The sequence below is a fragment of the Hyperoodon ampullatus genome, assembly GCF_949752795.1.
Source record: "Hyperoodon ampullatus genome assembly, chromosome: 16".
Lineage (NCBI taxonomy): Eukaryota > Metazoa > Chordata > Mammalia > Artiodactyla > Ziphiidae > Hyperoodon > Hyperoodon ampullatus.
Window position 1 is genome coordinate 73,995,341 of NC_136929.1, and position 26,562 is coordinate 74,021,902.

Genomic DNA, 26,562 nt, shown 5'->3' on the forward strand with positions numbered 1-26,562 from the left:
TGATTAATGGGAATAAGCATTTAGATTGTCCTCAAGGTATACGGCAAAATTAAAACATTGTTATAAAGGAGGCTTCTAATGAAATAATAAACAAAGAGTCGCTTTTTACCTAACCGATTGTGTACACACTGGTAAGGAGAATGCCGGGCCAGCCTTCGACTCCAGGCCAGTCCCAAACCTTTGGCCCCAAGGGAACAGCCTGGCTCTGTCCATGTGCTGTGTCTCAGGAGCTTTATTCCCAGGGACGGTGAACCCAGCTCCTTGGACAGTCAGCAAATATCTATTAAGTCCCTACTGTGTGCCAGTAGGGACTTAATGTTTTAGGTGCTGGGATGTTGGCAGGAGCTAGACACAGCCCCTGCCCTCACGCAGCTTTATGTCTGATGGGGGATAGAAATAGATAAATAAGGTATCTTGAAAACTGGTTTTGGGGGACCCACAGGTGCTGGGAGCTCAGAGGGGCAGTGACTCAGTCAGGCTCAGAGGGTCCGAGGAGAAGGCTTCCGGAAGCCGAGAATCCAAGGATGAGCTGCACTTCTCCAGGCAGAGGGAACGCCGTGAGCAGACAGTGACCCTGGCAACGCCTATGCCCCACCCAATATCCAGCCCACGAACGTGTAGATTCAGACCCCTGGCTGGGTGTCTGGGTAACAAGTCAGTTAAACAAGTTCTACTGAGGCTCTTTTAAAGCACCATCCAGAAAGTAGTGACCTTTCTTTTATTTTTAATTTAATTTAATTTAATTTAATTTTTCTTGGCCTCGCCACGTAGCATGTGGGATCTTAGGTCCCCGACCAAGGGTGGAGCCCGTGCCCCCTGCAGTGGAAGCGCGGAGTCTTAACCACTGGACCGCCAGAGGAGTCCCAGTAGTGACCTTTCTAAACAAAATGGATCGAACTGAGTTGAGATAAACCCTTAAGTTAAATAAATATATTTTCACAGAAGCAGAGCTGGTAGCTTCCAAAGTTTCTGTGTGCTTCTCCCCTGAAGTGGTTGTTGATCGTGACTTAGCGGGGGACGGGAGCTGAGCTGGGGGGAGTCCTGAGGAAGGTGCAGGAAGACCCACTGCCCAGAAGGGAGCAAACCTAGCCTCCGGGGACTGCAGACAATCCAGTCGAGGGCACAGACCCTCCCTAACCTCGATGTCACGAACCCTTTCAAGCCATTACGTTCAATTACACGAAAGGGGCCAGGAGGTTAACACAAGCATAGGATTGCTGAACAGTTAATGAAATCACAATAAACGAATTCAATGACCACAGTCAATTATGAATGTGAAATCTGATTAGATGATGGAGAATAACATCACTGTGTTCCTCTCTTCCTGGGTGATGTATCGCTCTCTCTCTTCAACTAGCGTTTATTGAGTACTTATTATTTGCCGCACATCAGAGGCTGAATGTTGGGGAAATAAAGATAAATAGGGACACAGTCGTAGACCTCAACAGATAAGGCAGAAATCATTGCAAAGAGCTTGGGGAGAAAAGAATACCTTTTGACCATGGGCTCTGTTTCCTTCGCTTCTTTTTTTTTTTTGAATTGAAGTATAGTTGATTTATCATGTTGTGTTAATTTCTGCTGCACAGGAAAGTGAATCAGTTACACATATATACGGTTTTTAGTATTCTTTTCGGGTATGGTTTATCTCAGGATAGTGACTGTAGTTCCCTGTGCTCCCTCCTACAATGTAAGTTGGTGCAGCCACTATGGAAAACAGCGTGGAGGTTCTTTCCCCTCTGCTGGCCTGTTTCCTACACGCTCTGTTCCATCGTCATTTGCCTCGAAATCCTCCCTCACTGTCATACAATTTTATGGCCTCACAGGTCCTTAGGGAGTCTCAGAGCCATTTTGTTTTCAGACTGCCTGGATCCTAAGTTTCTTGGCAGTGCCTGTGGGCCATCTGTTGATAAATGCTCGATGGTCCTAAGCTCCTAAAGACCTACTTATTCCAGCCACAGCGTGAGGCATTGAAGATATGAGCCTGAGCAAAAAGGCGGAGGTCCCTGACCACCTGGTGTTTAGCGTCTCTGGGGAAGGACATTCACGAAATCATATCACAAATGTAAACATCTAACTGTGACCCATGCACAGAGCAGAGGTATGAGAGTGTAGAATAAATATGGAATCTGACCAGCCAGGAGGTTCTGGAAAGGCTGCCTGGGGAAGTGGGGTAGGCAGAGGCCTAAGAACAAACATGCCTTAGTTGGAGGGGAGGACGTTCGTGGGAGGTGGTATGTGCAAAAGGCTCAGGATGGAAGGGATCTGGATGTTTTCAAGAAAAAGGAAGAAAGTCATGGATGGAGCTCGGAGAGTAAGGCGGATCGTGGAGCAATCGAAGCCACGTATGCAGGTCCTGTAAACGCATCGGAGATTCAGGTCTTTGCGCTCAGAGCCACCCAAGAGGATTTTAGTGGAAAGGAGCGCAGGCTGGTGAGCTGATCACACCTCAACCTGAAAACTCTCTGGCTAGTGTGGGAAGGCGCTGCAGCCGCGTGAGTTCCAGGCTGGCACAGGGGCTGTTGGACGTGGTTCAGGCCCCAGGCAGTGCTGTGTGGACTCGAGCGGGCAGTGGAGAAGCAGGGATAACAGGCACGAATTGCCCCTGACTCTCAAGGGGCAGGAGAGGCTCCATTTCTCTTTTTCAAAATCAAACCGGATTTAGCTCCAAAAGACCACTCATCGTTGAAAGCAAGTGACGCGGCTCACACCCTGTCCCCATCCCTGGGGTCCCTTCAGGGATTACACAGGAAAAATGAAGCAGGGCTGTCATAGAATCTTCTCACTGCTTCCAATCGACTTCCATCTAGAGAGGCTTAGATTGAACTCTGTTGCCTGATTCTAAAATGAATTTGGATCTACGTGGCCCCAAATACTAGCCATCTGTCCTTGTCTAAAAGTCAAAACCGTAGCAAGGGGCACTGCCACCTGGAGACATTTATTGTAAACCCAAACACCTGCCCCACAGCTGAGTGCCGCCCCTCTCCTGTGGCAGAGCTGCTGGTCAGTGCTTCCTTGTGACCTGTGCCCTTTGTTTTGCCCTTCAGAGACCATTTGGAGGGGGAAAGCTCTGCTGCTGGGATCCGCTCCCCCAGCCCAGCTTGGCGGTGTGGAGGGAGATTCACTGTGGCTCCCAGGGGGAAGGTGCCAGGTCTGAGCCCCCATCTCTGCGGCCTTCCTTACCCTGGTCCTGCATCCAGGGCTTTGCTGTAAGCAATGGACCACACAATCCTGTCTCCTTTCCTGAACGCCCTCAGCTCTTTTGTCTCCCAGCCTCCACCTCCTCTCCCTCTTGGCTGTGTCATCTTTATCAGCCTAGATATTTCAAATAAAGAGCTGTCCATTTGGGGCTGGGGGTGATTTGGGGGGTTACCTACACACACTTTACCTGAAACAGAAAAAGGCTGTCAGCTTCGCTAGGGCAAGGGAGGCCGCAACTCTGGAAGCCAAAGGCCCAGGGGAAGTGGAAAGATTACCTTTTCCCATTCCTGGTGACTGCAGTCCCGGTGCAGCACTAATTAATGTATCAGTGAGCCACACAGTGCCCCGTGCTGCCAGGCTCCATATTTTGCCGTCTCCCTGCCCTTGAGGAGGATGCCCTGGAGCTCAGGTGGTACCTGTGATCACAGAGCCTGCAGCGCAGGCTGGGAAGCCCCAGGTGCCAGCCCAGAGGGCATGTTTACATCACCCAGCCACTCCTTCGGAGCACGCAGGTGGGACCAGGGATGCACACCTGCGGGGCTGCTGCAGTGACCCTGTAGGTTGTGCCTTGGACAGGACGCTTGGCCCAGAGGGTGCCGGGGACTGAAACCCACGCTCCATTGGAGAAACCAAGTGCTGGCCATGGGCGCAAGAGCCTAGAAAAGGGCTCCTTTTCCATTTCATCCTCCTGGAGACAGGCTGTCTTATAACCACCTGCCTTGAAAGGGAGTCTTTGTCCAATTTGCATAAAGGGGGTAGCAGGGGCCCCAGAGTCAGAGAATCAGGCCGTTGCCCAGGGATTAGCCTGGTGCCCAAAAGCTCCGCTCGAGACGACCCTCTGTACAGGATGATGACTGACCCAGCTGAGCAGAGGCTCTCGGAGAGCTAGAATCTTATAAGATGGGATCTCAGGAGGTGTGGAGGGGCCGAGAGGGTGGCACGGGGCCAGAGCACAGAGAAGAGCAGCAGTAGATCAGGGCTGTGAGGAGGAGGATGCTGGTTTGTGGAGCGTCCGCGTGGCCGAGTCACGCTGGAGATGGGGCCCGGGTCGGGAGCACCGGGCGCCTGCTCCCGGGGCCCAGGCCTGGGCCCAGAGCTGCAGTGGCCCCCAGGCTCTGGCCGCCTGCTGAGCGGCACCTGCCGACTCCAGGCCCCTGCACGCCTGTTGAGGCTCATGGGTCTCACTGGGACAGAGTGGGTGTGCAGCATCGGACGCGGACGGGGGTAGGGCTGCCGTTAGCAAGCTCTGCTCTGCAGACTCTCCCTCCTGACACAGTTCCTCCACGGCACAAGCTGCAGTTTACTTACCTGCTGTATGGCCCCGTCCCCCTCCCCCGAGACGGGTGATGCGCCGTGAGAGGACAGGGAGCCCCTGCACTGCATCCCTCGCTCCAGGTGCTTAGTGTACCCTTCCCGAGTCCACTGGAACCTGCCGCCTGTGTGTCTGAAGGAGCACTGTTCTCTGCAGAATAAACACCTGGTGGGCATCTTCCCCTGTACATTTTGGAACAAGGCTTTTAGAACTGTCTTCAGAAAATGAGTGTGGAGGCTTCATGAGGAAAGAAGCCTTAATGCTTTATGCAACCAACAGTAAATGGAAAACAGGACTATGTTAATAAACACAAAATCAGCTACAATCCAGCTGCTTCAAGAAATGCTTTTTAGCGACTGCCTCTGGCATTTTTACTGACCAAGATTCCTACTTTTCTGGCCTCTGTGTATCTGAGTTTGTTAAAGCCAGAGAGCTGACCCTGTTGTAAGAGCTGGAGGTTCACAGATGTCATGATGCAAGAAAACGATATTTCCAAATATTTCACACATTTTCTTTCTGATGAAAGAATTTGCCAGCAATGCTTAAAATCCATATTATGCTTTTATCCTCAATTTTGTCCTCAATATTCATACTTTAATTCTGGGGCCAAGATTTTGTCCGTACTTGGTGTGGGTGTGCCTCGGGTGGAGAAGTGAATCCGCCAGCCCCGGAGTCTCTGAGTCCTGTCACCTTCCATTGTCACGTGCAACACTGACCATGACGTCTGCCCCGCTTGTAGGGAAATGTAAATTCCATGGTGGGATTGAATCACAGCGAATCCAAGACCACCCAGATCATCCCACAGCCCAGCCCTCCTCAGGGCTGGCAAGACCCCCAGGCTCTCCATGGACTCCCATGGTCTTCCCACTCAGGACACAGCTATAGGAACCATGACACTCAAGGGGATCCTGGCTTCCCCGCGGAATTAATTAATGGGCTCCAGGTCAGAATAAAGCACCTCAACATTGAACTGAAGGCCTTGAACTCCTCTGGGGCAATTCAAGACTTTTCCTAGCACCGGCTTTGCCCAGTGTCAGAAGGGCACAGAAAACCCCGGCCTGTCACGGAGCCAGTTCACAGGACCCCAGGTACCCATGAGGCCAGTGTAGCAGGAACTTACCATATCATGTGGGGCTGGTCCAAGAGGGGTGTTAAGCACACACATCTCAACACACACACACGCAACACAACACACACACAACACATACCACACACCACACACCACGCGCACACACACACACAAAACACACACACACACGTGGGTGTGGGAGGCTGGGAGGACCACAGTTTGCTCCTGTTGGCCGTGCACAGAAGAACTCCTGGACCAGCTCTGTTTCTTTTATCACTCACTTAAACCAGCATTTTTGCTCAGAACTCAGTGCCATGGGAAAATAACACACATGTGAAGCCTTTTCATCCAGAAAACAAGTGCAGAAGTGTGTCTAATTATCGCTAGGTTACTGCATCTCCCAAAGAGAGAACCACACAGATAAAACAGCATGGCCAGAGCAGCCAGGGCTGCTCCTTTACTTGTCATTTTTGTAGCTCTTTTCCTCTGCCTCTTGGGTGTGCTGAGTGGATCCACAATCTCTTATTCAAAACCTTTGAGGCCAGATGGGTTTCACATTTCAGAAATGTTCAGATTTCAGGAAGGTAATGTGGTACAGATATCATACTTTATGTAACAGCCCTGGGGTCTAAGACAGCACCTCCTAATTAAACTCATTAACATTTCTGTAGCAAAGGGTATGAATTAAGATCCTAAGTTGTAATGAATTAAGATCCTAATTTGCCTCACATGGTTTTAGGTCAGGTTTTGCCTCTAAATATAAAAGACAAAGAAAAAAAAAAAAGCCCACAAGCCCTCTCGGTTTTTGGACATTGGAATTATAGGTAATGGATTATGGGCCTGTCTCCCCAGTTTTTTGGCTTACCCATAAAAGTCGGCCTGCACATCTTTTCTCCTTCTACTCACTTAGCTTCCTTCCTTTGTTCAGGGTGTTGGCCTCATGGTGGAGCCTTTTCCGTCCTTCCCCGATCTTACCATTCTTAAATATCTCAGGCACAACTGTCCATCTAGTTTTTGCTTCCTGTTGCTGTCGGTGCAGCCCACTTTGTGCACAGAGAACATTTCGAGCACAAAGAGAAGTGGTCTCAACTTGGATTTTAGGCTTCTTAAAATAGGTTTATATCTTATGCAGCTTTGCAGACTCCACAACCTGGGAAACTTACAGAAAAATATAGGGGCCCTGGTGTCCGAGGAGCTAACATTGAAAAGAACATTTCAGGCACTGAGCAGTTCCCCCATTGCTCAGTCATTGGTTAAATCAGTGAGGATGCTTCCTGAGGACCCGATCTTACACGACTCCACTGGAACTACTTTCTGGTTGCAGATGACTCTCTGAAATCACCCAGAGTTACATTCGCCTGTTTATGCCAAGAAAGAAAACCTCCAAAACACAGTCCAGCAGAAGGTAACCAGATATTTTCAACAGGGGTGTGAAGTTTTACCCACTGGAGATGCTGATTCCACGTCCCCCGGGCAGCCTCAGTTGTGGGTCGTGTCTTCACGTCTCACACAACTCACTCAAGAATTGCTGATCTCATCTGTGCACCCAAACCAGCGGCATTATCTATAACAGCCAAAAGGTGGAAGCAGCCCAAGTGTCCACTGACGTATGAATGGATAAATAAAAAGGGGCGTCTGTAAACGAGCGACAGTGATTCAGCCACTGAAAAGGAAGGAAATTCAGACACATTCTATAGCATGGATGAATCTTGAGGACATCATGCTACGTGAAATAAGCCAATCATAAAAAGACAAATACTGGGCTTCCCTGGTGGCACAGTGGTTGAGAGTCCGCCTGCCGATGCAGGGGACGTGGGTTCGTGCCCTGGTCCGGGAGGATCCCACGTGCCGGGGAGCGGCTGGGCCCGTGAGCCATGGCCTCTGAGCCTGCGCGTCCGGAGCCTGTACTCTGCAACGGGAGAGACCACAACAGTGAGAGGCCCGCGTACCACCAAAAAAAAAAAAAAGAAAGACAAATACTGCATGATTCCACTTGAGGTACCGAGAGCAGTCAAATTCATGGAGACAGAAAGTAGGCTGGTGGTTGCCAGGGGCTGGGGGAGGGCAAATGGGGAGTTGCTATTTGATGGGAACAGGGTTTCAGCTCTGCAAGATGAAAAGATCCTGGAGGTAGATGGTGGTGATGGCTGCACAACAGTGGAAATGGACATAATGCCACTGAACTGCACACTTAAGAATTATTTAAATGGTGCATTTTATATTATGTATTTTTACCACAATGAAAAAGAGAATCGCTAGTGCTAATGAAGATAACTTTTGTTTTGCAGAAATGCTTTCTCCTTGAAGTAGTAACATGAGCCCAAAAGGCAGTAACATATACCTAAAACTAAAAGGCAAGGGAAGCAAGTGGAATCGATTACCTCCACTAAGAAAATCTTCTACTTGGCCTTGTACAATTTGTTTTTGTGTGTGAACGTTCTGAATTTGCAGCAGTTATGACTCCGAAAAGGGGGAACGAAGAGAATCTCAGCTTTAAGAAAACTAGGACACAGTCGCATTTATAGAAACAGGTGCAGCTGATCTTATTTGGAATTTTTTCAGCTATCTTCATGATAAATAAAAGCAGACACCATGTCACATGAACCAGGGAACTTTGCTCCCAGCGGTTGGCAAATTGCTAAATTCCATGAAGATCAAGTTCACCTCCGATGTCCTTACGCCCCGACTTCCCGGCCCTGTGGACACAGCTGGCTCCAGAATCTGCATCCACGTTCGGTCAGACTGAGGCGGGATACTGCCCAGTGCACAGGATTTCCCAGATGGTCTCTGCTGAGTCCAGTGCCGTTGTCGTGCCCTTCTCACCTCTGTAGCACTGGTTCTGAACCTTAGCCACGCATAGAAACATCTGGGAGATTTTTTAAATCCCAGTGCTCAGCCCACACCCCATTTGAACAAAATCAGAATCTGTGAGGTGGGAACCCACCCTTGAGACTGTTTTATGTCCCTATAAACATGACATTTACGGTCCTAAAAGCTTTTTGAAAAATCAATAACGTTTTTGAAATAGGAATTCCTTCTGATGAAAGGAAAAAAATTTCCTTATACTTTGAACATCTAAAAGGTGAGAGCACTGTTTTAAATGAACTCTATAATCCTTTATGTGTCATCTGCGAGAGCAGTGACAACTATATACATTTCCTCCTAAAAAGGTCATCTACTTCCTGTCCTCCCTTATGCTCCTTCCCTTAAAAATTGCACCAGCAATCCTGTGAGAATTTCATATCCACTCCCATCTTATCTCACGTCTCAAAATAATCGGTTGAATTATAATCTAATAATTGGCTTCCAGTGAATAAGTATTTACTAAGACCTACTCTTGGAGACACCATGGTGGGCAAGACAACTTTCCGGCTCTCCTGGGAAATCAGCTTCTAGAGGAAGCAGACAGACCCCTGCGGGGTCAATCCTTCTAGCTGGGGGACTCACAGCTGAGTCCTCTCGGGGAGCTGCCTCGCCCAGGGTAGCCTCCCTCCAGTGACTGGTCCATGAGGAGTGGACTTGATCTTCCGCTCAGGGCCATCCCAGAGCGCCCCACGGGATCGGCAGGGGCTTCTGTTCCCACTAACATTCTTTGCCCTCTGCCCAACCCTGCTTACTTGCCCCCTCCTAGCAGTTGATCCCAGTAACCTTCCTGCATGCAAGTGCTCAGCTTAGGCAGTCTCCCAGGGAACTCTCTCCTCAAGACTGCGATGGATCCTAGGGTGGCAGCGGTGGACATGGGGGAGGTGGAGAGGTGAAGATGTGAGAGGGAGAGCTGTGGGACCTGCTGGTGGATTAACTGTGAGCCGGGAGAAAAGGCAAGGAATCAAGGGTGCCTCCTAGGTTTGGAGCCTGAGAAACTAGGTAGCTGACGCTATCTTCTGAGATTCTTTAGGGAGAAACGCTGGCGGGAGAAATGTTGATGTGATCCAAAATAAGGGCTTCCAACTACAGTGTGTAAATTATTAAGCACCCCCCTCGTAATAGCTATTAGTTTTTTGTGTTCTAAGCACTTTGGATGCATTAGGTATCTTAACTCATTTAATTCTGACAGCAGCGCTGGAGCACGGGTTTTACTTTCCTGTTCCTGAAATCCCTCAGGCCTTCGTGCGGCACCCTTCTGTTCCTCCAGCTCTCGTCAACAGGCTGCCCTGACCTTCTCTCCCTTGCTTGCATGCATCAAACATTCTGTGACCTCAGGCCCTTTGCACGTGCTGCTCTCCACCTGGAGTGCTCTTGCTTCCCCACTCCCATCAGCCTCCTGGCTGTGACCTTCCTCGGGTATCACTTCCTCAATGTGGCTGCTCTTGTCCTCCAAGGCTAATGGGGCCAGGTTGTCCTGGTCTCACGGCACCCTAACATATTCCTTTATTGATTAACTCTGTAGTATTCCGTTACTGAATAGTCCTATGATATTTACTGTTTCTTTCTGATTAACCCCGTGGGATCTCCTCGATGAGTCACCACAGTTACAGTTAGGTGGCTGTTTGTGTGATGAACCTCTTCCCCGGCACATGGTAACCCCCATGAGAGCAGACGCTGCCTTGCTCTGACTTCGCCCTCCAGCACAGTGTGTGGCACATACTCGGCTCTCAAGAAATATTTGTTTAGTGAATCATGGAAATAGTGAGGCTAATGGGATTCTAGAACTTCCCGTGAGTACACGTCATTTTGTTGTAGAGCTGGGATGTGAACCCAGGTCTGTTTGACTCCAAAAGTCAAAACACATCATAATTTGCGGACTGAAGTTGGGAGGGCTGCCCCATCCAACCGATCAATGATATCTGGACGAATCCCATGAGAGCTCAAGAAGACCTCCCAGAAACTGGATTAAAACTCGGGTTCCTGTAGCTCTGCACTGGGACGCCTCCCAGAAAGGCAGGAAAATGATAATATTCCCTTTACCCAGGCAATTGTAAAACAGATTCACGTTGACATGTGTGCCCAACATGGTGCTAGAGAACAGGGGTGGGATGGGGTCAGGAGACAGGAGGCTATGAAGATGTATAGTCTCCTGGAATCCGCAGAGAGCGAGATGGGCTGGTTCTAATTGATGAGGTCTTTTCTCATCGATGGAAGTATATGCACTAGGAAACCCTTTTTATTTCAACCCTCATGCTAAATCTTTCTAAAATGGATTAGTCCACTTTCTTGCAATAATACATACTAGTTGCTGTGCTTCCCTGGTGGCGCAGTGGTTGAGAGTCTGCCTGCCGATGCAGGGGACACGGGTTTGTGCCCCGGTGCGGGAAGATCCCACATGCTGCGGAGCGGCTGGGCCCGTGAGCCATGGCCGCTGAGCCTGCGTGTCCGGAGCCTGTGCTCCGCAACGGGAGAGGCCACAACAGTGAGAGGCCCGCGTACCGCAAAAAAAAAAAAAAAAAAAAAAAACTAGTTGCTAAATGAGATCTCATTTTTTAGTGATGACAGAATCTCATGGGGCCACTGAGGCGACAGCTCTGACCATCCAGCACTGGAATGGTGAGATGGAGAGAGCCAGGTCCACGGAATGGAACGCTCTGGGTCAGTGAGCTGAGGACGAGCCCAGCCTCTCCCCAACACGCAGCTGGGGAGTGGGAGCAGAGAGTTAATCCAAGCGGACCTGTATGTCTTCACCTGAAAAATGATGGCGGTGGACCACGTCGGTGTCCGTCGCGTTGTCTGACTGCATCCCACATTTGAGATGATTGGTTCTCGGACTATGTGTATATAGGCTTAACACAAAGTTTAATGAAAAACACCTACTCCTCTGCGATACATTTTAATTTTTTCTTCTATTTTATTTTCTAGGAAATTTTGCTCACTGACTTCAGGACCTGCTAATAAATTTCAAAAACAGTTTGAAAACCACCATCCCCATTGTTGCTGTTTACCATTCTCAACAACGAACTGGCTGTGTCAAGGTAGGCCCAGCATAGGCTGGGATGTATTTGCCGTTTTGAAAGTTAAATGTCATCTTATCTTTGTCATTTGCCGCATTCTTGTAAAAGGCCAGTGGAAAAAAAAAAAACCTGCTTTCTGATTGAGAATTCTGGCAGGGTGGTAATTCTCATTGATTGAGATTAATTTGACTCCCTGAGGACCCATAGGAAAATGAGAGGTGGGCACAGTGGTACATAATCAAGGTCAAAGACATGGGCAGCGAAGAGATGGAAGTGGGGAGGGCAGGGATGGGTCCTTTCCTCGGCTCCGTGTCGCTCGGCTGTAACTGGAAGGGCTGATGTGCGTGAATTTGCTGTTGTGAGTTTCTGTGACTGCGACCCTTAGGTTTGTGAATCCCTGAGCTCCTGCATTGTTAAAGGCTCTGGGACCTCCAGGGTGGCGATCCATGCAGATGGGAACGTTCTGCTCGTCCAGTGGGACCCCGGACCTTGCCCTGGACAGCGAATTCCGGCATCGAGAAACACAGCTCGGGACTGGGTTGAACCAGGAAAGTCGGCGTAGACCTTGCCTTTGAGACCTTGAAGCAATTGCGTGATTGAAAAATCTGCCAACTTGTTGTCCTCATTTCCTGGGGTCCTAAATGAGCTTCAGTTTGCTGAGGCTGGGAAACCACAGCCCCAGAGGCTCATCTGCAGCCACGCCTAGCACGTCCTCCAACCTGGAAAGGTGTGGCTGCCTCTGTGGATCAGAAAATTGGAACAGAGGAAAAAACAAGGCCTAGGGCACCCTCAAGCGAAGGACAGGAATCCGGGTCTCCTGGCTCCTGGCCCAACCCTCTGGTATTTAGCCCTTGTGTCTGAACGGAAGCAGGCTTACAGGAGTGATGACAGCATCTTAGTACCTGAGCACGTCATGAGCGCCTGCTGTGTACCAGGCCCTGCACCAAGGGCTTCATGTGCGTCCATTAACGTCCTCTCAGAAAGCAAACTCTATGAAACTGGTACCATCTTATCCCTGGTTCCAGCTACACCAATTAAGGATGGCGGGAGGAGGCGGCGGGGAGTCTTCACTTACTCCAGGCCCAGAGGGACTTTCAAACTCCAAATTAGGGAACGCGGAGCCGAATGCATCTCATTGAAGGAAACCAAGATGGCCTTTGCCCAGAGTCCTCTGAATCATGGATAAATACATTCGAGAAGGAAATTAATTCAATTGAGCTAATTCAAATTTTATGCCACTTAATTTTAATAGGACGAATATTAGCCCACCAATAACACTTTTAAATGGTTGGAATATGAATACGTGCAATTCGATGTTGAACTGAAGATATTATCTCACCATCATTGAATCTGATTCGTCTCAGGGGAAATGAAGGAGGCATTTTTAGTGGCCATGGAGGTGGCTGACTGAAATTCTAATAAACCTGGGAACGGATGAATAAAACACTGTCCCGCAACCAACAACCAGGGCTTCAGCATCTCTGAAGCATCTAGAGGTTCAGCTCAAGGCAGGTACATGACCCTTTCTCTTCTTCATCATTAACGTCCCCAGGGCCAGGCACAGAGCACGCATGATGGGGCTCATGTCATAGGTCACCCTGCTGCAATTGCAGCTCACTCCCCTTTCTCCCTCACTACCCTGTGATCCCGGTGACAGCAGGAGTCATGTCCCCATGTCTTCTGGGGCTTTGTATCATGGCCTCTAACCCAGTGCCTTTGGATGAATTATTAGTGCTGATGGCCGGTATTGCCACATGCGGACACCGACCTCTGCTCTCACACACGTTCCTCCACCGAAGACTTCATCAGCCTGCAGGTCCTCCCAGACCTCACCCCGCAGCCTTCATCCCAGCAACAGTCCTAAAATAAACCAACCGCATGCACATCTGACGTTCGCCAACCCTATAGCAACATTTCCAAATAAATTCTGGGACATGTTCAAGGGCATTCCAAGGGGGCAAAGAAAGAGATCCCAGGCTAAGAAAGTTTGTGAAGCCCTGGGTGAAACTCAGTGAAATGCTTCTTTAGGGAAGACTTCTCGGAGCCTCTAATGTGCTACCAAGTGCTGTAATTTTCCTAGAAGGACTTAACGGTGTTCAGTTTTTCTTTGTTGGTTTGGATTCCCCAGAGGCAGACCCTGAGACGAAGATTTAGTATGGTAATCTATTTTGGGTGTGATCCCAGGAAACGTTGGTAGGAATAGAGAAGTGAGACAGGCGAGAGACTAGAGCAGTGAGCAGGGTTTTAAAGCAAGTCACCTGTAATGAATGGACTGAATGTCTGTGTCCCCTCAATGCATATTTTGAAGCCCTAGCCCCCGTGTGGCTGTATTTGGAGATGGGGCCTTTATGGAAGTAATTAAGGTTAAATGGGGTCATAAGTGTGGGCCTGATCCGATAGGGTTAGTGTCCTTATAAGGAGAGGAAGAGGGCTTGCTTGCTGCCTCCACACATACACGTGCGCTCACCGAGGAAAGCTATGGGGGAGCTTAGTGAAAAGGCCAGGACCTTGATCTTCCAGCCTCCAGAGCTGGGAGGAAATAAAATTTCACTGTTTCCGCCCCCCAGTCCGTGGCATTTTGTTGTGGCCGCCCAAGCTGACTAATACATTCCCATCGTGAGTAAGGAGCTTAAGCCTGCTAAGAGTCAGAGGCAAACATGCACCGGGGACTTGGTTAAACCCCAAGGAAACAAACTGGGGAGGTTGAGGCCGACATCTCCGAACAATAACAGGATATAAAGGGAGCTTCGCGTGCTGCGGGGATTGGCGTGCCTGGAGCTGAGTGGGCAGCGTAACCAGAGCAATTCCCACGTCCTTCGGGCTGCGGTGGCTTCTTCAGTCTGAAAAAACTATACCACTTGTTAGTCCTGAGACTCAGAGAGGAGAGAGGGAGGCGGGTACTTATACAGTTCCCGTCCGTCATTGACAGCTGGCTGCTCCGGGGCATGAACGTCCCGGCACTGCCGACCTGCAGCGCAGGTGGCAAAGCAGCCTCTAGACCAGAGAAGGTCCTCAGGCTGGAGATGCACGTGCTGGGTTCTGGAAGCTGCCTGTTGTGCTCTGCGGGGGCGGGGGCGGCAGCACCTGGTACACTTTCCGGCCGTGGACTAGCATGTTGTGGAGAGTGATGTGCTCTAGACCAGTTTCAGGCCGTCCAGAAGAGTTTGATTTCCTGTCAGAATCTGTCCGTCTGCTCATACTCACCTGTATTAGTTTGCAAAGGCTGCCACAACAAAGCGCCGCAGACTGGGTGGCTGAAAAAAACCGAAATTCATTTTCTCTCAGTTCTGGAGGCTCTAACTCTGAGAGCAAGGTATGGGCAGGGTTGGTTCCTTCTGAGGCCTCTCTCCTTGGTTTGCAGACGGCCATCTTCTCCCTGTTTTCACATGGTTTTCCCTCTTCCTGTGTGAGTCTGTGTCCTAATCTCCTCTTCTTATAAGGACACTAGTTGTCTCATTTTAACTGAATCATCACTTGAAAGGCTTTCTCTCCAAATTAAGAGACACTCTGAGGTACTGGGGGCTAGAACTTCAACATACCAATTTTGGGGGAACACAACTCAGCCCCTAAACCATTTATCCCTCCACTGGCATCAAGGCAAGTCATTTGAAAAACACCAAAGGACTGTGAAGCGAGCAGGACCTTCCTCAGACCCAACCCTATAGACGGGCGTATCTCAAAGAAGATGTCACTCTGAAGGGAGTTCTTGGGTCACGGTGGAGACACTGACTGAGGCCCATCCAACCACCAACATCCCCAGCAGAGTGGAGCACGTGTTACAACTGATGAAGCTACGCTGACACGTCATATAAAGTCCACAGTGCAGGGCTTCCCTGGTGGCGTAGTGGTTGAGAGTCCGCCTACTGATGCAGGGGACGCGGGTTCATGCCCCGGTCTGGGAAGATCCCACATGCCACGGAGAGGCTGGTCCCGTGGGCCATGGCCGCTGAGCCTGCGCGTCCAGAGCCTGTGCTCCGCAACGGGAGAGGCCACAGCAGTGAGAGGCCCGCGTACCGCAAAAAAAAAAAAAAAAAAAAAAAGTCCACAATGCACATTAGAATTCACTCTGGTGTCATACATTCTGCAGGTTTTGACAAATGGATCATGACATGTATCCACCATCGCAGTATCAACGAGAGTCGTTTCACTGCCCTTAAGGATCCTCTGTGTTCCTCCCGTTCATCCTTCCCCCAGCCCCTGACAACCACTGATCTTGTTACTGTCTCCGTAGTTTTGTCTTTTCCTGAATGGTTGGAAGTAGCCTTTTCACACTGGTTTCTTGACTTAATGAAATGCATTAATATCATGTCTTGAGAGCTTATTTCTTTTTAGCACTGATAGCATTCCATTGTCTGGATGTACCACAGTTTACTTTTCTATTCACATACTGTAGGGCATCTTGGCTGCTTCCAAGTTTGGGCAATTATGGATTCTGGGTGTATTTTGATGGTAAAGTCAACAGAATTTCCTGACAGTTTGGGTATTTTGTGAATAATGGTCCCAAAGAGGATGCCAAGGCATTTGGCCAATGCAGCTGAGAGAACAGGATTCCCGTGGATCCCCGCACACACAGGAGGACAGGGAGATGATGGGCTAACAGTGGCCACACCAGTAATTGTAGCTCTCATTGACAGACCTTAGCTTTCTGCCAGGCTCGATAAGTGCACCGTGCCCCTTATCCCGTGTCACACTCACACCAGTCCTAGGAATAGATGCTGTTAACATCCTCATTTTACAAACAGGGAACAGAGGCATGTTGTTTCCTTGCTCCAGGGCGCACAGGTCTGCTCATACCTGGCTTCTGAGACTGTAAATATTTATTATATGATAGTTGGCGTTTTTACGCAAACACATCAGCCTGGTTAATATAAAGCTCCCCAAACCAGGGTAAATCCTCAGAGAAATGAATGTCACTATGTGAGGATTCATGGGAGGAAGCTGGCTGACCATTTCCCGTGTGGTGACAACATCCAACATGCTGGCAGCAGTGTTTTCTAATTCTGGTGAAGTGAAGAGTTCGTGATTCAGAGCCTGGCACACAGTGGGTGCTCCATAAACACAGGCCATCCGCTTGAAGAGGCGAGTAACAAAACTTGGGTAACCTGGGTGCCTAAACGAAAACTTGTACAATCTGAAACTTGACTTGTACATTTCCCCTATTGATTTGACCAAAAGTATTAAATCTAGGCTCCCTTTGAGCGGCTACAGAATCATTGCGTCCATCAGTGGTTCTCAAGAGCCGTCCCCCAACCGGTCTGGGCTCTGGCAGTTTCCACCCTGCTGGGGCAGAATGGAAGAAGTCAGAACACTGCCGTGAATTTTCATAAAACAAGATGTATTTCGTTTAAAGCCCGATCCTTTCGTTTGAGATGTGTCCTCTTTTTAAAGCCTAAAAATGTCTTTTTTTTCCTATGAAATAATAATGAAAGTAGTTAGAAGTTTGCTTGCCTAAATGAATTTATGGAGCAAAGTAAAAGTCCCCAGGCCAGTCTGTCTTTTTTGTTGTTGCTGCTGCTGGTGAGGAAACTTACCAGCCCATGAAATCCAAATTTCTGGGTGTCACTGACCTTACATAATCGACGTAAACTCAGTTGACTATAAAAGCAGTCAGAAATGTGAGCTCAAATGTAGAAGGATCTAGAGTTAGGACAGGTCGACTCTACTGCGCAGGAAAGTATGCGTCGATTACCCGCCCCCATATCACCCTGAGTTAGGCAGGCGTCATCCAGAGATGAAAACACAGAGCTCGTCATTCTCCTTCGCTGTTCACAAGCCCACTGCCAGAGCGCTTGTAGCCACATGTTGTCACACCCCATGTACACACCTTGCAGAATCTGGGGTGTAAATTTCCCACCCCCCCCACCTGTTTGTCTTGCTAAAGGAGTCCAGGAGAGGGAAGACACTTTACCTCCTACACAATTTCTTGCCAAATTTATAGAAAAAAATGACCAAGAACATAAGCGATTAAAAGGCAACAAACGTTGCACACTGATGGTGTCTGCTGCAGTGTCCTGTAATGGGGGTTGGGGTGGTGGTGAATGAATTGAGAACACAGCCTTGCTCATGACTGAAGGCGGAGCAAAACCTCCTGATCCGCTGAATTCCAAGCCATGGCGGACATCCTTCGGGATCTCACTGCCTGGCGTCCCACCTCTCTTTTCTTCTGGGGAAATGCTCATTTGGCCAAGTTCAGATGGAATCTTCACTGCAGGGCTCCACACAGGACTTACCCCATCCGGTTGGAACGCACGGTTGGTTCAGAGCTGGGCACACACCAGGCCGGGCCAGAGTCCTCCGTGGGAATTCCTCTCTCCAGCTGGGAAGATGGTCTCGGCGTGCCAGCCTGGGGCGGCCTGGGGGCACTTTCATGGCTTCACAGGAGGTGCTGGTCTAGGAAAGGACCGTTTGAGTTTGACAAAGTCAGGGGCAGGCTGACTGAGGGCCTCAGCACACGGGTAGGACTCTGTTCCTGAAGCTCCGTCTCCGCCGCCTTGAGCCTCTCTGGGACCTTTCCCAGCCATGCCAGACAGCAACATCCATTTTCAATTAAGTTGGTCTGAATTGCGTTTCTGCCCCTTGGCAACAAAAGTCCTAACATACACCGATAAACCTAGAAATTTAAAGTTTAAATCCTTCTTTTTGTCACAAGCAGTCATTCAAGGGGAAGGGGTAACAGCAGGACTGTGAATGCATGGCTGACCTTGGCAATCGGAGGAGCTGCCCTGGCCCCTGGCTCCCAGGTTCCTGCCATTTAACTGCATCCAAGCCCCACAGTGAGTTTTCTCAGTCTCTTCCTTTAACTCTTCCCGGGTCTCAAAACTGCAAAAACCTACATATCTCTGCCATCCACCTATTACCCTTTCCCTTCCCAAGCCTCCATTCTTTTTTCTTGTTTCCCAAACACATGAAGGAGGGAAGAAATCCCACTGCTGTAAGCTCTGTAGGTCAGGGCCCATCTCCATGTTATTGACAACAGTGATGTCTGGTTGGCGCTGTCATTCACTTTCCCTAAACTGCTCTGCTGATGTGAGGCTCCTAAAATTTTGGCAGGTGGTTTGAACTGTGTCATACTGAAAAGCCTATGTGTATTTTTTTAAATTAATTAATTAATTTATTTTTGGCTGCGTTGGGTCTTCGTTGCTGTGCCCGGGCTTTCTCTAGTTGTGGCGAGCGGGGGCTACTCTTTGTTGCGATGCACAGGCTTCTCATTGTCGTGGCTTCTCTTGTTGCGGAGCACGGGCTCTAGGTGCACAGGCTTCAGTAGTTGTGGCACGTGGGCTCAGTAGTTGTGGCTTGCAGGCTCTAGAGCACAGACTCAGTAGTTGTGGTGCACGGGCTTTGTTGCTCTGCAGCACGTGGGATCTTCCCGGGCCAGGGCTCGAACCCATGTCCCTTGCATTGGCAGGCAGATTCTTAACCACTGCACCACCAGGGAAGCCCTATGTGTTTGCTTAAATGATGGTTTTTCATCGCTTTATTCTAAAAATGCTTTGAATCATCACAGAAATTGAGAGGAAGATGTACATCTCTTCATTACAGCATTTGCTGCCTGGTATTACTGTTGCTTTTTATGTGTCTGTCACCACCAGACTGTACATGCCTGTGAGGAGAGACAGCATGTCTTACTGAATTTGTATGCGCAGCCCTTAGCATGGTTCTTTGGCAGTCATGGTGTCCGATGCCTCTCCATGAGGTACAAGCGATTCTTACAACTCCATAGAACCTTGCTTCTCAAAGTGTGGTCCGTGGACCAGCAGCATTGGAATCACTAGGAGAGAGGACTGCAAATGCAGAATCTGGGCCCCACCCCGGAACTGCTGATTTGGAGTTGCGACCTACCGTGCAGAGAGAGCTGGGGTGATCTTGCAGAGTCAGGGGCTGATTGATGGGAGAAGGGAGAAGGAGGATGGAGGGGGAGTCAGGGGTGGATGAGCCTGCAGGGCTGGAGTGAGGAATGACAGTGAGCCCCAGGGGAAGAACGGCCAGCCAGGGGATGATGCCCCTGTAGGAAGGAGTTAGTTCTAGGGTCCTGTGCCCTGCAGACCGTCTTTATTCATGGAGGACCCCCTCCCTCACTGTGGAGAAAGGCAGTAGAGAAACCTTCACTGCTGACGGGAAAAGACCAGAAGATCACGCCTTTTCCTTCTCCCATCTTTAAACTTAAGATCTAGGTGCTCTGGTTTTTGTATCCAGAGGAGACAGGCTCATAAAAGCAGACAGCGATCAGGTTCTTAATCTTAGAAACTATTGATGCGTTAAAATGAAAACATAAATTAGCACGGCCACTTCAGTGCCTAAATGAATTGGGTTTTGGCATTCTGCTTCTGTAGGAACTCAGTAAATGATTTCCATTTGAAAACACAGCTCAAGGAGCACTTAATAAGTGCAATTTGATGATGATAATGATGATTCACATAGCAGCACCCTATAAATCCAGTCAAGCAAATGTTTCCGGGGAATAGTGATTAGAAAACCAAGTCCAGGACACACCTACGGAAGGGGGCCTCTTGGGGATCAGGATGCAATGTGGTCAACGGGGGCGATTCTGAAACAGCTGGCTGAGCATTTTCCTGCTTCAAAGATCTGCTTCCCTAACCTGCTCGCCCGGTATCCATCCCAACTGCTGATCCTGAAAAACCACCCTAAGCAATTCTTTTTTTTTTTTTTTTTTACATCTTTATTGGAGTATAATTCCTTTACAATGGTGTGTTAGTTTCTGCTTTATAACAAAGTGAATCAGTTATACATATGTTACCATATGTCTTTTGACCATGGAGGTAGCAGTTTAGGGAAAGGCGTGGAGAATAGGGCCGCTGGAGACCGGGACTCCGCAGGGGGACCTCAGGAACGAAATAGGTCACCGGGCTCCCGGGCAGCGCTGCCCCGCCCCCGCGCGGTGCAAGCCCCGACCGCCAGCCGGGGTGGGATGCGGGGCCGCGGCAGCGAGGGTGACAGTGCACTTCCCCGCCTCCGGGTCGTCTCGCTCCCGCAGGACGCTGGGGGGCTCTCGCCGCCCCGCGCCCCGCGCAGCCCCGACCCCTGGGGCGCGCGCCGGCCTCTCGGGGCTCCCGCGGCGGCGGCAGCGCGCGCGGGCACGGGGCGGGGGCGCGCGCGCGTGCTCGAGCGGGCGGCCGGGCGGCCGGGCGGGGAGAGCCGGGCGCGCGAGCCGAGCGCGCAGCTCACCTGCCGCCGCCGCTCACCTGGCGCGGAGCGCGCCCCCGCCCTCCCGGCCGAGCACCGAGCGCGGCAGCCGCCCCTCGCCCCGCGGGCCCGGCGCTGACAGGCCACACGGGTCGCCCGCGCGCCTCGGGAGCAGCGGAGGAGCCCCCCGGTCTGGGCGCGCCAAGGTGACCCCCGCGATGCCTCCGTTCCCGCGGGCAGCCTGTCCCGGCGCCCCGTGAGTCCCCTCGCGTCCGCCGCGCCCCCGCCGCCAAGGCAGCGGCCGTGGTGCATGGGCGCCTGTCTGTCTGTCTGTGTCCACACCTCCATCGCGCGCGCCCGCCTTTCTTGGCCCTGCCGCGACTGCCCCGTGCGCACGGGAGAGGCCGGACCCCTCTTTGTTCTGGCCGGGGTGTGAGTGTGTGCACGCGCGCCAGGCGGCTGGCGGGTGGGAGTTTTGAACATTCCACCGAGGAGGGCGGCCCCGGCTCGCGACCTGTCGCCGTGGCGCGGTCCCCCAGCGGCAGACCCGGTGCCAGGCTCCTTTTGCAGCACGGAGACGGATTTTCACGTGTGTCCCCAGCACTTTAGCAAACCGGCCGCCGCGGTCCCGCGTGTGCCTGCCCCGCTCACGCTCGTGTGTGCAAATCCCATCCTGTGTTTTCCCCAGCGCCAAAGGGCATTTCTTTTTGTTGTGGTGGTGGGTTTTAAGCCACGGAGACTTTGGCTTTTGTTTTATTCCCTCTCAGTTTGTAATTCAGGAAGCTTGTGGCATTTGGGGGTAGTATCTGAGTAGGAGCTGGCTTTCTGTTCGTGTGGGTTTTGCGTGATGTTGGATTGTCACCCTGCTGTATCTCAACATTAAACAGCCTGTCTTTTCGTTGAAGAGGACGGGGGTTAAAATGAATGAAGACCTGAAGGTCAATGTAAGCGGGCTGCCTCAGGATTATTTAGATGCCAGAGCTGCGGGGAACGTCTCGGCTGCTGTCTCTTCCCAGGTTCCTGGCGTGGAGCCGGAGCCAGAGCTGGTTGTCAACCCGTGGGACATTGTCTTGTGTACCTCGGGAACCCTCATCTCCTGTGAAAATGCCATCGTGGTCCTTATCATCTTCCATAACCCCAGCCTGCGGGCACCCATGTTCCTGCTGATAGGCAGCCTGGCGCTTGCAGACCTGCTGGCCGGCATTGGACTCATCATCAATTTCGTTTTCGCCTACCTGCTGCAGTCAGAAGCCACCAAGCTGGTCACCATTGGACTGATTGTCGCCTCTTTCTCTGCCTCTGTCTGCAGCTTGCTGGCTATCACTGTTGACCGCTACCTCTCCCTGTATTACGCTCTGACCTACCACTCGGAGAGGACGGTCACGTTTACGTATGTCATGCTTATCATGCTCTGGGGGACGTCTATCTGCCTGGGACTGCTGCCCATCCTGGGCTGGAACTGCCTGCAAGACGAGGCCACCTGCAGCGTGGTCAGACCCCTGACCAAGAACAACGCCGCCATCCTCTCCATCTCCTTCCTCTTTATGTTTGCACTCATGCTTCAGCTCTACATCCAGATCTGTAAGATCGTGATGAGGCACGCCCACCAGATAGCCCTGCAGAACCACTTCCTGGCCACCTCGCACTACGTGACCACCCGGAAGGGGGTCTCGACCCTGGCCATCATCCTGGGGACTTTTGCTGCTTGCTGGATGCCTTTCACCCTCTATTCCTTGATAGCTGATTACACCTACCCCTCCATCTACACCTATGCCACCCTCCTGCCCGCCACCTACAACTCCATCATCAATCCTGTCATATATGCTTTCAGAAACCAAGAGATCCAGAAAGCTCTCTGCCTCATCTGCTGTGGCTGCATCCCGTCCAGCCTCTCGCAGAGAGCGCCGTCACCCAGCGACGTGTAGCAGCACTCCACTTAGAAGCCTGCATTACCAAGCACTCCCGCTGCCTGGCCAAGCGGTTGAGATGCTCTCCTTAAATTCTTTCTGTTGGATTCTCTTTTGAGCCACAGGAGCACTTTGAAGCGTTTATTTAGATAAGTTAAGTGATTGAAGTGAAAATAATATTACCAGTGTTTTCACCCTTTAAAAACAATTGAGTTCTTTGCTCAATACAATTTCGTTTTGTTTGGGGTGGTTTGGTTTTTAAGTATTTTATTTGGAGGCAGGGTTTTTCTTTTATATCGTTTGGAGGATTGGTAGTGCGGGGGGAAAGGAAGGGTATGACATGGCCATGAAGTTATAAAAAGTAAATTGGTCCCAGAGTTTTTACCTGGACTTTAAAATAAAACTGAGTGATTGAGGAGAATGGAGACATTACTTTTTCCAGACCTTTTTTTTTTTTTTTTTAACATCAAGGTAGATTTTCAGTGTGGCATGTATCTAACAATACAATCACTCTGAAGCCAATGGAAATAGTTTACATGATTTATGTTTGGAAGGGATGTGATTTTATTAACATGAACTCAGTAATAAGTTACCAACACTGAAACCATGAACCCATTCTTTTTCATTCTTTCTTTACTTTCAGCAATTACTGTTCACAAAAATTATTTTGGTACTTCTATGACGGTTGTAATTCTTTCTGCATGGCTGCTTGTGTCAGCTAGACCACTAGTTTCAAATGTTGCCATGTAAATCCAGAATCACGTGAGTCACTTTTCAATATGGTTTTTCCATGTGTCCTTCTAAAATGAAATTTGTTGTGATTTACATATGAAGTAGGATTGATTAGGTACACCACAGTAGTTTTTTAAGCTACAGTCTGTGTTCAGGAAACAAAAGAAAAAAATTAATAACATTATTCAAAGTGGATTAAATTGATTTTATTATATTCTAAAAAAATAATTAATGTAAAGCTATATCACAAAATATGAAAAGCATCACTTTTCCCATTTCTCTATATCTAAGAATGTATTAATAAGTTATTCTTGGTTGAGACAAATAGTATTACATATTGTAGACCAAGTATTTCTGGTTCATACTGTCTGTGGTGTCAGTGCATTTGAAACCAGTGGTCTCCTACTTTACTGATCAAGTTGTGAGTAAATAACATACATATCTGATTGTGACGTATATCAGCTACATTATGTAAGTTTACAAGCAGAATGACCACATGGCTGTTCATGAAAAGTTAAATTTGAACCCCTTTTCACCAGAAAGCAACTTAAATTTAATAAAAACTATATTGCCTGTTTTCAGAGAGCAAGGACATGACACAGAGGAATTAATTTTTAACATACTGTATAATGATTGTGTTTGATCGTCATTTCTGTTAGCACAGACAGATGTTTTGGACACAGATACCTTCCCTCCACTTGCAGTGTACTTACAGCTGTGTCTATACAACCAGTGGGAGAATTTCTGGACAGCCCATCAACTTAACCCATTCAGATGTTGGAAGACCCGTATTTCAGGGTCCTTGGGGAATCACCTGTAATCAGTTAACCTCAATGGTCCGTCCCAAACATTGTGCCCACGGTGGTCTGAGGTCCATTCTGGCAGCCTGCGTGCTGAAGCCATCTCTCCAGAGCACCTCCCAGTGCAGCGTGAGTGTGAATCGATACTACACTTGAATCCGTGCCTCCGCTCTTATGTCACTTATGGTAGAGGAGAAGGGTTGAAACATTTCCGAAGTGGGAAAGGATTTTCAGTCCACAGAACTGGACCAATCTCAGCCTTTAAAAAATTCTTCAGGGCTTCCCTGGTGGCGCAGTGGTTGAGAGTCTGCCTGCCGATGCAGGGGATACGGGTTCATGCCCCGGTCCGGGAGGATCCCGCCTGCCGCGGAGCTGCTGGGCCCGTGAGCCATGGCTGCTGAGCCTGCGCGTCCGGAGCCTGTGCTCCACGGCGGGAGGGACCACAGCGGTGAGAGGCCCGCATACCACAAAAAACAAACAAATTCTTCAACATGTGATGGAGTTGGTAGGTTGAATATGATGAGTCTAATAGCATCTCCACGGGAGAAATGACTAAGGTCAGTTGGTTTTGAGGAGAGCTGGGAAATATCCATAATGAGGTTTGAAAGCAATAAATGTGTTTTTGTAGAAATGGTGGTTGCCATTTGCATATCTCTAATAGTAATTATAATGATCATAATAAGTACGGTTTTTCACCACGTGTTGTGTGCCGGGCCCCATGCTGGGCGCTTTACCTGCTCTGTTGCTGTATTCACAAAAACACACATTTATAGTTAAGAAAACTGAGGCTCAGAGAGGCTAAGAAATTTGTCTGCAGCCACAGAGCTTCAAGGGAAAAGGCAGGATATGACCCCAGGGTTTCCAGAGTCTGTGCCTGTCTCCTTCCCTGCACGGGACTAACTTTGATGCCTACCTGGATATGAGGGAAATGATATGTAATATGTTAATGTCACTAAGGTTTTAGTCCTACAGTTAAGACATAAAGCTTCCTGTTTAAAATTACGTGGGGGACTTCCCTGGCGGTCCAGTGGTTAAGACTACGTGCTTCCAATGCAGGGGCGCAGGTTCGATCCCTGATCAGGGAACTAAGATCCAACATGCCACGTGGTACAGACAAAAAGTAAAAAGATAAAATAAAGTAAAATAAAATAAAAGGACATGCTATTAGACAACAGTAAATGTCTTTAAAAAATAAAATAAGATTACGTGGGTTGTGACTATCAACGTGGTCCTACCTACGGGAACGAGGCCTGTTTCTATTATATTTAGTTCTCTTCTTCCCTAAGCATTTCCGCCATTTGGCGCCAAGGCCATCCCCCAGAGGCACATGGCAATATTTTAATGCAAAGAGGTGAGGGCACCCTTATTATACAGAGATTTTCCCTTCATTTACTATTTTAAACTTCCTGTTATATACTTACATCAGTATATAATGGTCTTATAAATATTAGCTAAATGGCTGCTTTTGCCCCCTGTTTTTAAAACATCTGATTTCAGCTGAGATTTTTTCAATCAACTGTAACATGTTCTTACTGTTTACTTTCAATTGTGAAGATTTCTGGATGTTTATGTGATTTCCTCAAAGCTTCTTTGTTGCTGTGGGGTTAATGATTAAGAAATTTGCACGTCTTGATATGTATGTGTACGTATCTGTATGTGTGCGTGTATACATCTATATATGCATATATACGTTCAAGAATTTGAACTTTGCAACAGGACTAAAAAATCATAGAAAACAATCATATTTCCAACAGTCTTAAGGTTAGTAGGTAATCTTTTACTCCATTTGATTAAAACTTACAGCTGCCAAGATATTTGTATTATTTCCAGTAGAAATAGTTATCCTGTAACAATGACAGTTCAGTTACTTTACCAGAATCCTTAGTCAAGGCTAATTATCCAGGTAGTGGCTATCCTGGGTTTTGTTTCCTTTTATCCCTGTAACTCTGTTTCTTTGTCTCAGTCACGTTTGTTTCTTGGCGGTAAAGGGGGCTGTCGTGTCTTCCCTCTTGGTACCTGGAGGCAGAGGGGGTGATGGGGAGAGCACCTCATTTCCCAGGAGCCTAAATGGAACAGTCATGTTCAGTAGGGGAAAATTCCTCTACTGAGTTGGCAGGCAGGAACAGTCTTGGAGTCCTCCAGAATTTAAAGCAGGATTTAAACACGTTTAAAAGAGAAAATGAGAAATAAATAAAAGTATTTTGGAGACGTCGTAAACTTTTTGTTTTTAGAGAACTGCTTACTCCATTATTAAAATAATGATTAACTTTATTTAATGATAGTATATACATCATATGAAATTAGGACTTACCATTTCAAATTTAAAATACATATTAAATAAGTGACTACGATGGTGTTTTATTAAACAACATTTATGTTTCCACTTTGATTATATGCCTGGTGTAATGAAGGAACAGACTGCCTTCTTGTCCCCTTTAAAAAATGGAATAATTATTGGATGGTTTTGATATCTGGTTGGAATCTTAAAACCTGGTGGGAACTTTTAGAATCATCAAACATA

General features: G+C 48.9%; 1 protein-coding gene across 1 annotated transcript; it reads left to right on the plus strand.

Moving 5' to 3' along the window:
• Positions 1-21,513: 21,513 nt before the first annotated feature.
• On the plus strand, positions 21,514-22,527 carry GPR12 (G protein-coupled receptor 12; the record flags this gene model as incomplete). The annotated part of the gene is made up of 1 exon (XM_079721804.1): positions 21,514-22,527. The coding sequence occupies exon 1, from the start codon at positions 21,523-21,525 to the stop codon at positions 22,525-22,527; it is 1,005 nt and encodes a 334-aa protein (XP_079577930.1). The 5' UTR covers positions 21,514-21,522.
• Between the last annotated feature and the right edge of the window lie 4,035 nt (positions 22,528-26,562).